General features: G+C 44.6%; 1 protein-coding gene across 3 annotated transcripts in view; it reads left to right on the top strand.

Moving 5' to 3' along the window:
- Positions 1–514: 514 nt before the first annotated feature.
- TRDMT1 (tRNA aspartic acid methyltransferase 1) overlaps positions 515–16,389 on the top strand; it is a 59,564-nt gene continuing 43,689 nt past the window's right edge. The window contains exons 1-2 of one of the 3 annotated variants that reach the window (XM_068235554.1): positions 515–747; positions 14,919–15,028. Coding sequence is in view for 1 of the 3 variants with exons in the window: in XM_068235553.1 (XP_068091654.1) it covers positions 910–973; positions 14,919–15,028 (174 nt within the window). In the remaining 2 variants the exon portion in view is untranslated. Of the gene's footprint in view, positions 748–796; positions 974–13,283; positions 13,369–14,918; positions 15,029–16,389 lie in introns of those variants that run through there. The other 2 variants (XM_068235553.1, XM_068235555.1) reach the window with 2 other exon arrangements.

The following is a 16,389-nucleotide window of genomic DNA, read 5'->3' as shown; positions in this document are numbered from 1 at the left end:
TTGGTGGTGTTAGCGTTTCTGCGATGTAAAGTATATAGACTCTGGCGTAATCAATCATGAATCGATACACATAGCGATTTGAGTGCGATTTAAAATGAATGCTAACTGTAAATAAAATTATGACACATTGAAAGGACCAGAATTAAAATCGCTAATCGCTACAGAATCGCTGGCAAAAAGCTTACACTTTTTAAAATCGCCAGAAAACGCTCGAGAAATAGCTTACAAAACTCTCGTTAGAAACGCAAGCGATCGTGATTTGTAGTGGGTTCCAGGCCTTAGGAGGAGATGAACCAGAACACTGCATCAGGATAGTCACTTCTGGGAGAAAATAAACATCTCTTGGTTAATTAATAAATGGCTCCCAAATCTAATTAAAGCTACATACCCACCAGATGACCGTGTAAAATAGATAAGGAAGATACGCAGCAACGAACGAGCCAATGAACGATCATCCCCCCCGGGCCCCCCCCAATAACAAACGTGGTTACAAATGACGGTTGCGAACACACTATTGGCCGATCGTGGTAATTAGCACATGGATCAATGACGATCATTCCGACTGCGCACTATAAACAATTATTGTCCTCAACCACGTGTCGTAAACGATATCGCCAAAAATACTTAGCGTAAAAATCGTTTGGTGGGCATGAGCCTTTACAGCAAGTACATGTCTGGCCCAGCTTCCTTCCTTCCTCTCCAGTAATAAATGACAGTGGTAACATTGTAGCAGATCCTGCAATCAAGGTTCGTTTGACCGGGCAAAAGCAGCTATGATAATAAACTCGGTAACAGGAATGAAGGAGCCTTGCTAGCAGAGCCCAGATAGGCAGGCAGAGCAGCTCCGTGTACAGTGGAGGTGATGAGCCGGTAGAGGGGGCGGAGCCGGGACAGGACGGAGGAGGAGGGATGGCGGCGCTGCGGGTGCTGGAGCTGTACAGCGGGATAGGCGGCATGCACTGCGGCCTGACAGGTAATACCGGAACACCGGCTGGAGTGGCTGCATCAGGGCTGAGCGCTTACTTCCTGTTCCTGCCGCAGCCACGCAAACAGCCGTACAGTGTATATACACAGAGTCATGTGCACTGTGCAGTGTGTAATGCAGAGCCATTGCAGCCTGCCTCTAGTGCTCCGCTCCATACAGAGCCATGTGCTGCCAGTGTGTAATGGATATACAGTACATGTACTGATAGGTTATAGCAGGATGGGAAGTGTGCTATGAAGTTCCATCAACGTTTCTCTCTCCTCTTTGTCCCCTTGTCTCTCAACCTCACTCTTCTCCTCAGTCCCATCCCTTCTCTTTCTCTCAATACTTCTTATTTCCCCACCTCTCCTTCTAAATGGTATCATCCTGATTCAAAACTTCTTGCTTCTCTCAGGGCCCATTCACACTTGCAAAACGCAAGCACTTTTGCTAGCGTTTTGCTCAGGCGATTTTTAACGTGAAAAAAATCGCCATTCACTCTTGGAGATTTTTTTTTAGCGATCGCGTTTAGCGCTTCTATAGCATTGAAATGCGATCGCCAATAAATCACCTGAAAATGGTGCAGGCTACACGTTTGTGTTTGGCGATTTTCGTTAATCGCCGGCGATTAGCGTAAATCGCCCAAGTGAGAACGGACACACACACACACACACCCACCACCCCAATAAAACATTAGGAGCAGAGACATAAGTCTAATATTGTTTCCAGTACAAGAAGAGTTAAGAAACTCCAGTTGTTATCTATTCAAAACAGCCATTTAGCTCCACGACTTTCAAAGTCGCAGAGAGCTCTGTCTTCTGAAGCTTGTTATCTCAACTGTCAATCATCACAGTATTTTCTTTTTCTCTCCAGAGGACAGGTCAAAAGTTCACTACTCTGCTCTCTAAAAACATTTAGAATGCTGAGTAGTGTGTAAACTGCAAATATTAGAGAATGATGCAATGTTATGAAAAAACACTATATAACTGAAAATATAAATATGGGAATATTTTCTTTGCTACTAATCTTCTTCTAGTAATTATCTGTACTACACAACCAATTAATTATATCATCATTTTTTTTTTCTCGCTTCAGTGTCACTTTAACCTCCTTGCCGGTTATCCCGAACTCAGTTCGGGGTAACCTACGCAGGAGGATTTCTCAGGCCCCGCTGGGCCGATTTGCATAATTTTTTTTTCCTACACGCAGCTAGCACTACAGTGTGACCCTCACTGATAAGAAATGTCCCTTTTTATCTCTTTCTTGCCATCAGAAGCCATTTTCTGCTAGGAAAGTCAGCCACTTACATACCTGATAGTTAACTCTTTCAGGCAGAGAAAAAAAAAAAGGAACACCGCATAGTTATTTGTGTGCTAGGCACTGTACATACACATGTCTATTTCATCATGTCACATGTCACTTCGGGTATCCTTTAACACGTTCGGGACTTGTGCAGCAGCAGGATCAGCCATATACCGGCTGTATCCTGCGCCCAAGTCTCCTGCGCCGATTCCTCGTACGCAGCCGAATGATGGCTCACCCTGCTGCCGCTGAATCATCGGTGGCATTAAATACTTTTCTCCCTCCAAATGGTAGTAACTCAGAGGGAGAAGTAGTTTGGGGTCCAGCATCTGGAATCCTAAATTACCCAGGTGCGGGTGTAGACTATAGCATTACTGCTATAGCTGCACCCTCATCTGGTGCTAAGCAGCCAGCGCCAGGCACCCTGATGGCCTGATTTGCTCCCGATGGCATATTTGACCAGTTGGCCAAATAACTTAAACATGGGGACCGAGGTAGACCGAGGGCATGGAGAATGGACTGGGAAGGCTTCATGGTTTCCAGAGCTTTTACCTCTACATAGATGAGTATTTAACTTTTTTTGACAGTTTTACATTGGGGGGGATGGTTCTTCTTCTCTGTTGCCATGTAGAGCCGGGACAAGGTCCCCAAGTACCCAAGGCTGAGACACCAATGTGCGCCCCTCCATTCCTCCCACCCTAGCCGTCACACACTGATTGCTATTAGAGTATGAGGTGCCCCAGGGCCCCCAACACCTTAATCTCTAGTTATCTGGCTTGCAATTGCTGCCATGTATCCCCTTTCCTTATCAGAATTGGTTTATTTTGCCAAGCACAGCTAACCATGCTGTCCGCTCCGGCCCACGTGGCGATGATTGACAGCGCCGCTTGCGCAGGCGCAGTACAGAGCGACCTCCAGGTCGCTCTGACTTCATCGCCGGGGACCGGGACGGACCTGCGGCGAACGGCTGCGGGCAGAGCTGAGGCGCGGGACGTCCTAGGAGCTTGGAGCTGGAGGAAGCCCTCGGTAAGTACCATTTATTTTACCGTTTTTCCCCTGATGACTCCTTTAATGGCATTGTCAGTGGACCTGTTTGCTCTGTATGCAAACTGGAGTGGATCCAGTTGGTCCAGTGTGGTGCGCTTGGGGTGGGACAGGATCACTTTTTCAAGGGTCTTTATGACCACAGATGTTAGGGCCACTGGCCTGAAGTTGTTTAGGTCAGGGATCCCTTGCTTTTTTGGTACAGGGATGATGGTGGATTTTTTAAAGCATGCAGGGACCTTCCCTTCACTAAGAGATTTGGCTTCAAACACAATAGGGGAATGATAGCTGAGTGATTTCTGCACCCCTCCTACACTGCGCCCTGAGGCTGGAGCCTCTTGGCCTTGCCCTGTTGCCATGCGTGGACCCCCAGAACTTATCGAGTGGAGCTTGTTGTTGGATATGTTCACATGGCCATACTGCACTACAGCCATGCCTGCGCAGTAAGCCAAAGCCACTTGTACAGTAGAGGCTCCGAGCTACTGTGCAGTACAGCCGTACTCATGCGCAAAGGATGAACACATGGGCATGTCACTGAGCATTGCTCTGTGAGCCTCAAGAAGGCCGAATTGTGGGCAGAGAACAATCCACTAAGGCCTCTTGCACACTGCAAATCGGAATCTGAATCAGATGTAAAAACCGATTAAAAAGCGGAATCTGAATCGGAATCGCTTGCAGTGTTTCACGAAGGAACCGTAAGGAGAAAATGCAACACTTGTGACAGTTATGGTGTGGCTATTGCTACTCTACAGTGTTCAGTTTACACAGTAATCTCTTAGGCAGGGAACACACTTGTCTTTCAGTTTTCTGCATGCGTTTTTCTGCGTACTTTTTCTGCACACCAAGTGTGTTTCTATGCAGGAAAACGCGTGCGTTTTTTGCACAGGAGCTAATGTAATTGATAGAGAAAACTGACAATATGTGCACGGTCATCATGCAGAATGTCAGTTTTGTGTGTGAACAACATATGACGTGTGAACTAGCCCATTGATTAGCATGAGTTCTCCGTTTTTCTGTGCAGAAAAATCGCGCACGAAAACAGTCAAGTGTGTTCCCTGCCTCAAACTAGAGTTCCTCTTTAAAAATTGCTATGGAAAGCCAGAGGTATAGTTTGCACAAATTCCCCAGCATGCCAATAGTACAGCTAAAGTTGGCAATAACGATAGTCTTTTTCATCCAATTTTACTAAGTCTATAATGAATTGTATGTGTAGTACAGATAATGAATAGAACATTAGTAGCAAAGTAAAGAGTATCTCATATTTTTTTATTTTCACTTTTATATAGCTTTTTTATAACATAGCATCATTCTGTCACAGCTGCAGTTTTAAAACCTCACTCTGTCTTGTGAGCTCTAAAACAAAGCAGAAATAATGACCTTTTTAACTTTCCTGCAGTAAAACCTTATCTCAAGCTGTCTCTCACTGTTTGTTGGCTGTTTAAGTGCTTCAGAAAACAGGACTGTATTCAACCAAGTTGAGTCGAATAGCTCCGAGAAGCTCTCTTGCATAGATAACAGCTGAAGTTTAACTCTTCCCGTACTGGAAAACAATATGAAACTCTCTTCTTTGCTACTAATGTTCTGTTTCTTAGCTGTTCACACAATTGATCATCTCATAAGTTTAGTTTTGCTTCAAGTTTGCTTTAAGCAGTGGTGCTTTAGTCCTTTATTGCCGTAAAAAGATATCACCTGTTGTACAAAAGGTAACAAATAGCAGAGATGGACACAGTAAAGGATGGATGCACAGCGGTGCATTCCCGATACACTGGGCTTGTTGCAGCTGGTCACTCTGGCATCTTTGTGCATCCATTACTGTAAGCTGCTGAGGTTTATCCACCACCACTCGAGTCGCTGCAATATGATGGGAACCCTGACAAAAGCATTATCACTGGGGACCCCTGCAGGTCTGAAACAAATGGGAAACCTCTATCAGCAAGTGCAGTGATTGGCCCCAATGACGTAGCCATGGTCCCGCCCTCAAAACCATTGGCTCCTGTAACAGCACAGTAGTGGCCATGATTGACAGCGCCTCCTACTTGATTGGCCGCAGGGCTCTTTAGGCTGGCTGTTACACTACCATACTTCCAGGACGGAGGGTGAGTGACTGGAGGGTGGAGATAGGACAACAGAGGAAGACACAGACAGAGGGGGGCACAGGACGAACAAAGGGCACAAAATGTGGTGCAGCCAGCGGGTAGCAGGGGTCAGCGTATCTGGCAGCAGACCGCTGTGCATGTGTTGGATCCTGGCAATGCTGATTGTAGCATTCGGAAAACATAAGATGCACACTCTTTTTCCAGCCTCTTGTGGGGGAAAAAAGTGCATCTTATAGTTCAAAAATACGGTATATGGTGATGTCAACAAAGTTAATCTATATAACTAAGTAATTAAGCTACTCTCTAACACGGAGTTTAAAGTGTACCAGAGCTGAGTGAATATGAAAAATCCATACTTACCCGGAGTTTCCTCCAGCCCCATAAGCAAGTGTAAGTCCCTTGCTGTCTTTCTGCGGTCTGCTGTTCAGCCCTGGTAATAGGCTCAGTCGCATCAGTCGTGGCCTTCTATTCACGGACCTCTTGCGCATGCGCAGAAGGCCACATCTGACGCGACTAAGCCTGTTACCGGGGCTGATTGCGGCTGAACGGCGGACCGTGGGAGGACGGCGAAAGACTCACATGTTTATAGGACTGGAGGAAGCCCCGGGTAAGTATCCATTTTTTTTATATTCACTCAGCTCTGGTTTACTTTAAGTCTAGTATAATGGATAACAGAGGCGACAAAAGGATAAAATCAATTGTTAAAAAGTTTAAAAATGCTTTGGAGGCAGTTGGTGGACTTACCTCCTGTAAGCAGACACAACAAGCTGTGTATTCAAAAAACAAAGTAGATTTATTGGTACACTCCAGGATATATTCGCAACGCGTTTCACGGGTATATTCGTGCTTCCTCAGGCAATAATTAACAGGAGTACACACAGTGCAGTCTTAGGGTCACGATACGCGCCTCTAGTTTACTTTAACTTTTTTGAAACCACTATATACATCAGGGGAGACTACCTACAAAAATAACCTTTATGAACCTCAAACCAACAGTGGTATATTTAGATCTGTTTCCAATTCGGAGGAATGCCACAGCTAATAGATAAGTCCAGGCTGCTGCTCCCAGTAATTGGAATGGTCAGCGATTGCTGCGGTCCTGAGTAGTGTGCTTGGCGTAGGAGTTTGGGAGCACTGATTACTCTAGAGGAGTCACTGAGTGTGGTATGCAAAGGATTCCGCTGGTCACTGTACAGAGTTGTTACTTGCTTCATATACATAGATTCTTTTCTTTGCGTAACATGTTAACCGTTAATCTTTCTATAGCCATACAATCTAATCATCCTAACTAAGCCATATACATTCTAGAGCAAACCTGTAGCAGTAGGGTATTGTACCGTGTTAGCTATCAGTAAAAGCAAGAAATTTTAAATCAGGATGATACCATTTATTGGCTAACTAAAAATGAATAAGAATAAGCAAGCTTTCGGCCTTGCAGCCTTCGTCGGGCTTACATCCTGTTAGTTTGCAGGCTGGTGGTACAGACAGCTACAGTATATACATGCAACATCAAAGGGAAAAACAGATTTTTTTTTCAAGCATAAATATTTGTCATTGAGATGCCTTAAGTAAAACAGAACATCTTAATGGGGTGAGAGGTTGTTAGCTGAGATAAGGATCCTTGTTTACTCCATGTTCACAGACCTGGAGGTGTGGCTAGCTTATAGGGACATAAAACGATGATTTGCATATTCAGCAGTGTAGCATCATGGGAGACCTCATATGCTCACTCCAACATGAATTATCGCAAATACCTTCTGTTTTAAGAAGGCAAACTTTTGTTTTGCATAGTATTTTAGTTAGAGAGCTTTTTGGTCCTTTGTAGCCCCTCATACACTTCTAGGAGTTCTGCTTCACCATGAGCTCGCTGGGAAGTCTGTAACTCTGAGGTCTGGTGCACACCAAGAGCGCTTCTGAGCTCTTTTAAAAACGATAGCGCTTTGAAAAGCACTTGGCTAATGTATTTGAATGGGATGGATCACACCAGAGCGATGTGATTTTCTCGCAAACTCAGGTCCTGCTGCATTTCTGTGCTTTTCTGAGGCGATTCAGCCTCAATGTTAAGTATAGGAAAGTGTAAAAACGCTCTGAAAAACGCTAGATAAGCGTTTTTGTTACAGAAGCTGTTCAGTTCCAGCTCTACTGTAACAAAACAAAACAAAAAGCTACACCAAAACGCTTCAAAAATCGCTAGGCATGATTAGAAAGTCGCTAGGCACATGCCTAGAAAAAAATCACTTCAAAAAGTGCTGAGCGTTTGCGATTACGCTAGGGCTTTTTAGTGTGCTCTGGCCCTGAGTGTTTCAAGTCCATAGAGCCACATTAATCCATGCCATGCACTGATGAGGATCAACCAATCCGAAACAGTCTGTATGCATGTTGGATTATTGTGGCTCTGTACAATTACCAAGCTAACACGTCACTGCATTCCAGCGGTACTGGAGGTGTGGCTAGCTTTCAGGGACAACAAAGGATGATTTGCATATTCAGCAGTGTAACATCATGGGAGACATCATGTGCTCACTTCAACCTGAATTATCGCAAAAGCCTGCGTTTTTAAGAAGGCAAATGTTTGTTTTGCTATATATAGTCAAGCTAACTCAGATACGTGAAACAAATGGCATGCTTCATTAGGTTGTCTGCGAACAAACATTTCTTGCCTGCATTTTCAATTCACGTTTGATAGCATAAGGCAAATGAAAGTGTCTATCTAGGTGAAATGGAGACTTCCTCACTGTCCAGTCTTCATTGACTCGGTGTGTCCATTACTACCCAAATCTCAACTGGGACTCATCCCTTTGGGAGGAGGAGTTCCGTCAAGAGGGTGAAAATAGTAAGCAGGGCATGATGGCTGCATATGTTATATGGGTGACATAATGATGAGTGCATTTGCTGAGGAAGGGGCATGAGATGGCTATCAGCTGGTAAAGTGATCATTTTACTGCCTGTTTTTGCTGGTATGTTTAAAGGAAAACTGAAGTGAGATGCATAAGGAGGCTGTCATATTTATTTCCTTTTAAACAATACCAATTGCCTGGCAGCCATGCTGATCTATTTAGCTTGAAATTAACAGTTTTGTGTCTGCTTCAAGGCGGTAAGTCCACCACTGTCTCCTTAGCAATTTTAAGATTTTTAGCTCATTTTACTCTTTTTGCGCCTCTGTTGTACAGGGTGGGTCATTTATATGGATACACCTTAATAAAATGGGAATGGTTGGTGATGTTAACTTCCTGTTTGTGGCACATTAGTATGTGTGAGGGGGAAACTTTTCAAGATGGGTGGTGACCATGGCGGCCATTTTGAAGTCGGTTATTTTGAATCCAACTTTTGTTTTTTCAGGAAGAGGGTCATGTGACACATCAAACTTATTGGGAATTTCACAAGAAAAACAATGGTGTGCTTGGTTTTAACGTAACTTTATTCTTTCATGAGTTATTTACAAGTTTCTCTTTGTTTACAGCCATTGACATGTCAGCGAGATTAACACGTGAGGAGCACATAGAAATTGTGTTGATGTTTGGTGAACGCAGTAGCCGAGTCATTGCAGCAGATTTCAATGCAAGACACCGTACGAGACAACCCATCTCCCATGCTACAGTTAGCAAACTGCTTGCTAAGTTTCGTGAAACTGGTTCAGTGTTGTATTTGCCAAAATGTGGACGCATGAAATCTGTCACTAATGAAGAAATATCAATGGCTGTCCTAGCTTGATTCAGCAAGAGCCCACAGCATAGCACTCGCCGCATGTCACTGGAGAGTGGCATTAGTCGAACATTCCTTCGGCGGATATTAGCTACTTACAAATGGCACCTTACAAACACCAGCTACTGCAGCATCACAACGAGGATGACCCAGATCGGCGCACTGAATTTGCAGAATGGGCAAAACAAAAATTGGAACAGGACCCTCAGTTTACGCAGAAGATTTTGTTCAGTGATGAGGCAAACTTTTATGTGAATGGTGAAGTTAACAAACAAAACCACCACTATTGGTCTGACACTAACCCACATTGGATAGATCCCTCAAAGACTGTTGGAACAAAAAAAATTAATGATATGGTGTGGTGTATGGGGTACAAAGAAAGTGGAGCAATTCTTCATCATGGAAACCTCAAAGCCACTGGCTATGAGAAATTGCTACATGATGATGTGTTTCCCTCTTTATGCACTGAAGCTGGCACGTTCCCTGAGTTTTTCCAGCAAGATGGTGCACCACCACATTATGGGTGTCAGGTCCGAGCATTCCTACATGAACAATTTCCTGGAAAGTGGATTGGTCGTGGTGGGCCAGTTGAATGGCCCCCAAGGTCTCCTGATCTGAACCCCTTAGACTTTTATCTTTGGGGTCATCTGAAGGCAATTGTCTATGCTGTGAAGATACGAGATGTGCAGCACCTGAAACTACGGATACTGGAAGCCTGTTGCTATCAGTGTGTGAACAGTGGGAGAAGAGTGTTGCATTGACAATCCAACACAATGGGCAGCACATTGAACACATTTTAAAAGTGGTTAGAAACTTGTAAATAACTCATGAAAGAATAAAGTTACATTAAAACTAAGCACACCATTGTTTTTCTTGTGAAATTCTCAATAAGTTTGATGCGTCACATGACCCTCTTCCTATTGAAAAAAACAAAAGTTGGATTCAAAATGGCCGACTTCAAAATGGCCGCCATGGTCACCAACCATCTTGAAAAGTTTTCCCCCTCACATATACTAATGTGCCACAAACCGGAAGTTAATATCACCAATCATTTCCATTTTATGAAGGTTTATCCATATAAATGGCCCACCCTGTATATTACTTTAAAGGGAATGTCCAAGCAAAATAAAAAAATGAGTTTCACTTACCTGGGGCTTCTACCAGCCCCATGCAGCCATCCTGTGCCCTCGTAGTCACTCACTGCTGCTCCGGTCCCCCGCTGGCAGCTTGCCGACCTCGGAGGTCGGTGGGACGCATTGCGTACATTTTTACGCATTCCCGCTAGTGCAGGAACATTAACACATACATTTTTACGCGTTACTGGTTCAATGCGTACATTTTTACGCATTGAACCAGTAACGCGTAAAAAGGTATGTGTTAATGTTCCTGCACTAGCAGGAATGCGTAAAAATGTACGCAATGCGTCCCACCGACCTCCGAGGTCGGCAAGCTGCCAGCGGGGGACTGGAGCAGCAGTCAGTGACTACGAGGGCACAGGATGGCTGCATGGGGCTGGTAGAAGCCCCAGGTAAGTGAAACTCATTTTTTTTATTTTGCTTGAACCTTCCCTTTAATGAACAATATGATTGCGCTGGTTAACGCGGCAAGAGTTTTTTTTAAAGGAAACCTGAAACCAAAGAAGACTCGGGTTTCATACTTACCTAGGGCTTCCTCCAGCCCTCTTGAGGCCACTCGATCCCTTGCTGTCTCCCCACGCTGCTCCTGGCTCCCGCTGGATGGTCCAGTATTCTGGCTGAGTTGTGCTTCGTTGTGCACAAGTGTCCAAGCAGGCGTAGCCGGGCCAACCCTGCACAGGAATGGTGGGCTCCAAGATGGATCAGGAAGCTTGTGGATTATCCAGAGGTTTCCCTCGACTGAGGTAAGTATCTGATGTTTTTGTAATGAATAGCGGAGATGCCGCCGCATGGGCAAGCGGCATGGCGGCTATCTCCGCGTTCCAGCCGGCGGCTTCTGCCGCGCAGCATCATGATGCTGGTTTGCCTGGTCCTTCTAGTTAACACAGATGGAGAGCTACGCGGGCCAGGCGACAGGACCTTTATGCTAGTAGAAGGGGAGTCAGCTGATCATGCCGATCAGCTGACTCCAGCTATGCTCCGGATTGGCTGAGTGACTGGGGCGGCGCTGTGGAGCTTTTGGTATATATAGGACTTGCCTGTCAGTTGCAAGTTGTCTGCTGTTGTGAACATTTACGTGTGAGCGCTCAGACCTGAGTCAGATCCTACAGTGTGTTAGAACCAGCCGGAGCTGGGAATTCACACTGAGTCAGATTCCGTTGATAGCTTTAAAGTACTATTGCTTTATTACTGTTTGTGTGTTAGACTAGTTCCCAGGTGTTGAGACCAAGGACCTCACACCTAAGACTAGGAGATTGCTACATTGCTACTGTTTATCTATTAGATTAGTTTCCAGGTGTGGAGACCAAGGACCTCACACCTAATGCTAGATCCACACGGTGCGTTCGCGCACTCTATTTCCCGCTCGATTCCCGTCGATTCGTTTATTTCCAACATGTCCGATTTGGATTTCGATGGATCGTTAGGTCGATTCGCATGCAAAGTATGCCAAATCGACCTAACGATCCATCGAAATCCAAATCGGACATGTTGGAAATAAACGAATCAATAGGAATCGAGCGGGAAATCGAGTGCGCGAACGCACCGTGTGGATCCAGCATAAGACTAGGATTGATATATATTACTGTTACCTGTTATGATCTTTGGCTTTCCTGACTACTCTCCTGCTCTCTGATTCGGTACTTCCGCCCATCTGATTATCTGTTGCCAACATTGCCTGTACCTGGATACCGAATCAGTCTTCCGCCTCTGTACTTTATCTGTCCGTGTGTTACCGACCTGGCTTGTCTGACCTTTCTGGCTGTCACCTAGACCTTGGGTGATCAACCTTACTGTACTATCTGTGACACTTGCTCTTCAGGTGTTTACTAGCTGCAAGCTCAGGCCTATGGTCACCTGATCCTCAGGAGACCATCTTGCAGCACAGTCAGTGGGTCTCTACCTCTCTTAGGTCCACTGGCTGCAGTACAGTCTGATTCCCTGCTCAGGGAATCACTAGCTGCAGACCAATCATTGTCATATTACTCCAGTCAGTGATCCCTGCTCCTCAGGTATCTACTGGCTGCAGTACAGTCTGATTTCCTGCTCCTCAGGAAATCCTCGGCTGCAGGTTTATCAGAATCACTCATTCCATTACATATCATCTGGCAGCACAGTCAGTGGGACTCTGCCCCTCAGAGATCCACTGGCTGCAGTGCAGTCTGATTCCCTGCTCCTCAGGGAATCCTTGGCTGCAGTAGTATCTGTATCTCCCGCTTCTCGGGAGATAACCTCTCCGTTTACTGTTGCACCAAACACAATACCACATTGGGTGTCCTGTGTCTAGCTATACCAGTATTATTGGTGATTCTGCAGATCACCACATAATCAGGTATAGAATAGCATCTGCATTATTGGTGATACTGCAGATCACCAATAATCAGAATAATCTGTGTTGCTGACACCAATCGTTACAGTTTTGAGGGGAAGTTACGGGTTCACTTTGAATCCTAATGAATGTTTGAAGAATGCCTGAAAAAGCTGTGCACAGCAACCAAGTAATGAAAAGGCTTTTATTACTGTTTATATACCTGCCTCTAGGTGTCAGTGTTCCCTTACCTGTCCAGGTGTGATCACTCCTCACTGACTCTCTCTAGCTGCTGTAAGGAGAGGACATTTGCACACACTGAGATTGCTGAAATAGATACCCCGGCCTTGCAAGCTGTTTCCATTCTGTCTCTTCCTTTCTACAGCTGATTGCCTTGTTTGTTGTATTGATCCGTATACTCTGTCCAACCATTGGGTTAAAGGACCACTATTACAAAAAAGTGTAATATTTTAAAATACATGTAAACACATAGCAATAAGAAGTAATTTTTTTTCCAGAGTAAAATGGGCCATAAACTACATCTCTCCTATGTTGCTGTCACTTTCAGCAGGTAGTAGAAATCTGACATTACCGACAGGTTTTGGACCTGCTCATCTCTCCATAAGGGATTCTCAGCACGGCCTTTATTCTTTATAAAGACACTCCCCGCAAAGGATTTATACAAATATGCTGGCCAGCTTCCCTGATTACTGCACATTTTTTGGCAGTTGGACGGAGCAACTGCTATTCACTAAGTGCTTGAGAAGATGAGCTGGTCCAAAACCGGTAATCGGTAATGTCAGATTTCTACTACCTACTGTAAGTGACAGCAACATAGGAGAAAAGTCATTTATAGCTCAAATGTACTTCTTATTTGTATATATTCACATGTGCTTTAAATTTTATGATTTTCGCGATAGTGGTCCTTTAAGTAATATAAAGTGACGTAACACACTCCGATCATGTCAACTAGAGTGGACAGTGCAGTGACACAACTAAAGGGGAGCAGCTCCTGCGACCGCAGTGGGGCTCAGAGCTGTAAGGGGGTCCAAATAATAACCTTCCCTCCATCTGATACAGGGGTCCATCTCTAGATCAGGTGTTGTGGTTACATTTGTTATATGTGGGAAGATAACAATGGACTCTTTTGTTTTATGACCCTTGTGAAATCGGCCCCCAGGCTGTTGAGGGTCACCAAGGGAAAGTGTGTAAACTTTGGGGGGGCATCAAAATTTTGCTGGGGGTCCCCGATGATTTTTAGTTATGCCTCGCCCCAATGTGCTTGAGGTGGTCCTTCATAGAGAAGGGTAAGGAGAGCTAATACCATTCTGCGTGCAAATTTGATGCCAATGAGATGCTAATAAGTCAAGGCCAGATGCTAAATGCTAAATTTATGTTAAGTTAAAGAGAGATTTAAAGAGAATCCATAACCAAGAATTGAACTTCATCCCAATCAGTAGCTGATACCCCCTTTCCCATGAGAAATCTTTTCCTTTTCACAAACAGATCATCAGGGGGCTCTGTATGGCTGATATTGTGGTGAAACCCCTCCCACAGGAAACTGTCAGGACCATGGTCCTGACAGTTTCCTGTCTGTGAGCCTTGTTGCATTGTGGGAAATAGCTGTGTACAGCTTTTTCCAACTGCCAAAAAAGCAAGCAGCAGCTACTTCCACTGACATCACCTGCCAGCAGCAAAATTGTCGCCATGTGATAAATGTCAGAATGTAAATCGGGGAGAGGAAAGATTTTACAATGGGCAAACACTGACTAAATCATTTATACATAATTATTGTAAAAAATCAGCACTTTTTTAAATTACATTATTTTTACTTGAGTTCCTCTTTAAGTCTAAATAAAAAATGAGTTTAGCTTACCTAAAACTTCTTGCAGTCCCCAGCAGTCATTCTGTGCCCACGACGTTCATCCAAGTCCATCCGGCCAGCAGCAGCAACCCCCGCAAAGCTGGCCAGTCGCTGCCAGTCAGTTACTGCACATGTGTGGCCTCAAGCTGTGTACACCCTGATCACACGCCCGAGGCAGCACGCTCCTGTCCGCAGGCACGTGGCTGGCCAGCTTGGGGGGGGGGTCACCACTGCTGGCGGTGGGACTTGGAGGGACGTCGTGAGCACAGGTTGACTCCAGGGGGCTACAAGAAGCCCCATGTAAGTTAAACTAATATTCTTAATTAGACTTTAGAGTTCCTTTTAACAGCTTGTAGAAGGTCCAGTCAAATTCGGTAGAATTATTTGCTTCCCATGGCTCAACCATGAGACTGATTACTGACCGCCTTTAGGGTGTTATCTTGTTAGTCGGTTACAGTATAGGGTCTATTCATAGTCTTGAAGAAAATCTGCCTTTATTTTTCAGAAAGCGGAGCAGCAGCTAAAGTCGTGGCAGCCGTGGACGTTAACACAATCGCCAATGAAGTGTACAAGTACAATTTTCCAAATGCCCCATTATTGCCGAAATCTATAGAGGTGAGTCTCACTGCTGCCAACCTTACATTACCTGTATATAAAGTGGAACTGAGCTCAAATGGAAAGAATTTACCTATAGCTTTACCACAGTATAGCCCCTATGAAAAGTCTAAGAAAAGCTGAGTGTTTTTACATTTCTCTCGAAAAATATTTGTTCTCCAAACCATTCCTGGTCCTCAGCCTAGACTGGTGTTACATTCTGGATTGGCAACAAGGTAAGGGCTGGTTTCCAGATTTGGTGCCAGTACAATGTAATGGCAATAAATCTGCTGCAACCAGGGCTGTGGAGTCTGTACCAAAATCATCCGACTCCTCAGTTTATGGATTCTCAGACTCCTCCAATTACCCAAAATTGCTCCCATTTCAACTCCTCAACTCCGACTTCTTAGTCTAATACTTACCAGGGCTGTGATGTTGGTACAAAAATCATTCACCTCGTCAGTTTATGAAACCTCCGACTCCAGGTACCCAAAATTACAAAAATCCTTCAACTCCGACTCCTCAGTTTATGAAACCACGACTCCAACCAGGGCCGTGGAGTTGGTACGAAAATCATCCTACTCCTCATTTTATAAAACCGCCGACTCCTGGTACTCAAAATTGCTCTGACTCTCCGACTCCTTAGTCTATTACTCACCAGGGCTGTGGTGTTGGTAAAAAAAAAACCTCTCCGACTCCTCAGTTTATGAAACCACCGACTCCAGGTTCCCAAAAATTGCTCTGACTCCACAGCCCTGGTTGCTACACACGTGGTAATGGATGTGCTGGTGTGGTGCATTCACTGTAAATCAACCCAGTATCACGCTTTCCTCTGTCCCCCAGCTTTTACACAGGTCTGCATTGCTACATCTGGAAATGAACTCGCATCACATTTGACATTTTTTCAAATCCTTGTATTTCTTTGCTTTTTTTTTTTAACCTTTGCTTCAACTTTACTCCTTTTAAAAGCTGTATTCTTTAGTCTTTTGACATGTTCAGCATTAGAGAATTGCAATGTTTAAACCATTCATCTGGGAAGCAGAGAATCTGAATTTCTGTATGTACCTGTTTTATTGAGAATGCCCCCCTACATTTCATATTCATAGAACCATGACGGAAAAAGATAAAACCAGTCTAGTTTAGGTGACCCAGCAGGAAACCTCATAGGGAGCAGTTCTCTAATCACAGCTCCCTCTACAGCACACAGCTTTGTGATTGGCTGAATAGTAGTTTACTACAACCTCTCTAAGCCCCAGCAGTTCCCAATCACGTTGACAGAATTTCCCTATGGGGTTTTCTGCTGGGTCACCTAAACTAGCTGTAGGCTGTGGGTAAACTACTCAGAAGATACTGCTCAGTCATAGATTTTGTTGACAAGCACT

This window comes from Hyperolius riggenbachi, chromosome 5 (assembly GCF_040937935.1).
Source record: "Hyperolius riggenbachi isolate aHypRig1 chromosome 5, aHypRig1.pri, whole genome shotgun sequence".
NCBI classification, from domain to species: domain Eukaryota; kingdom Metazoa; phylum Chordata; class Amphibia; order Anura; family Hyperoliidae; genus Hyperolius; species Hyperolius riggenbachi.
This window is presented reverse-complemented; position numbering and strand designations above follow the sequence as displayed.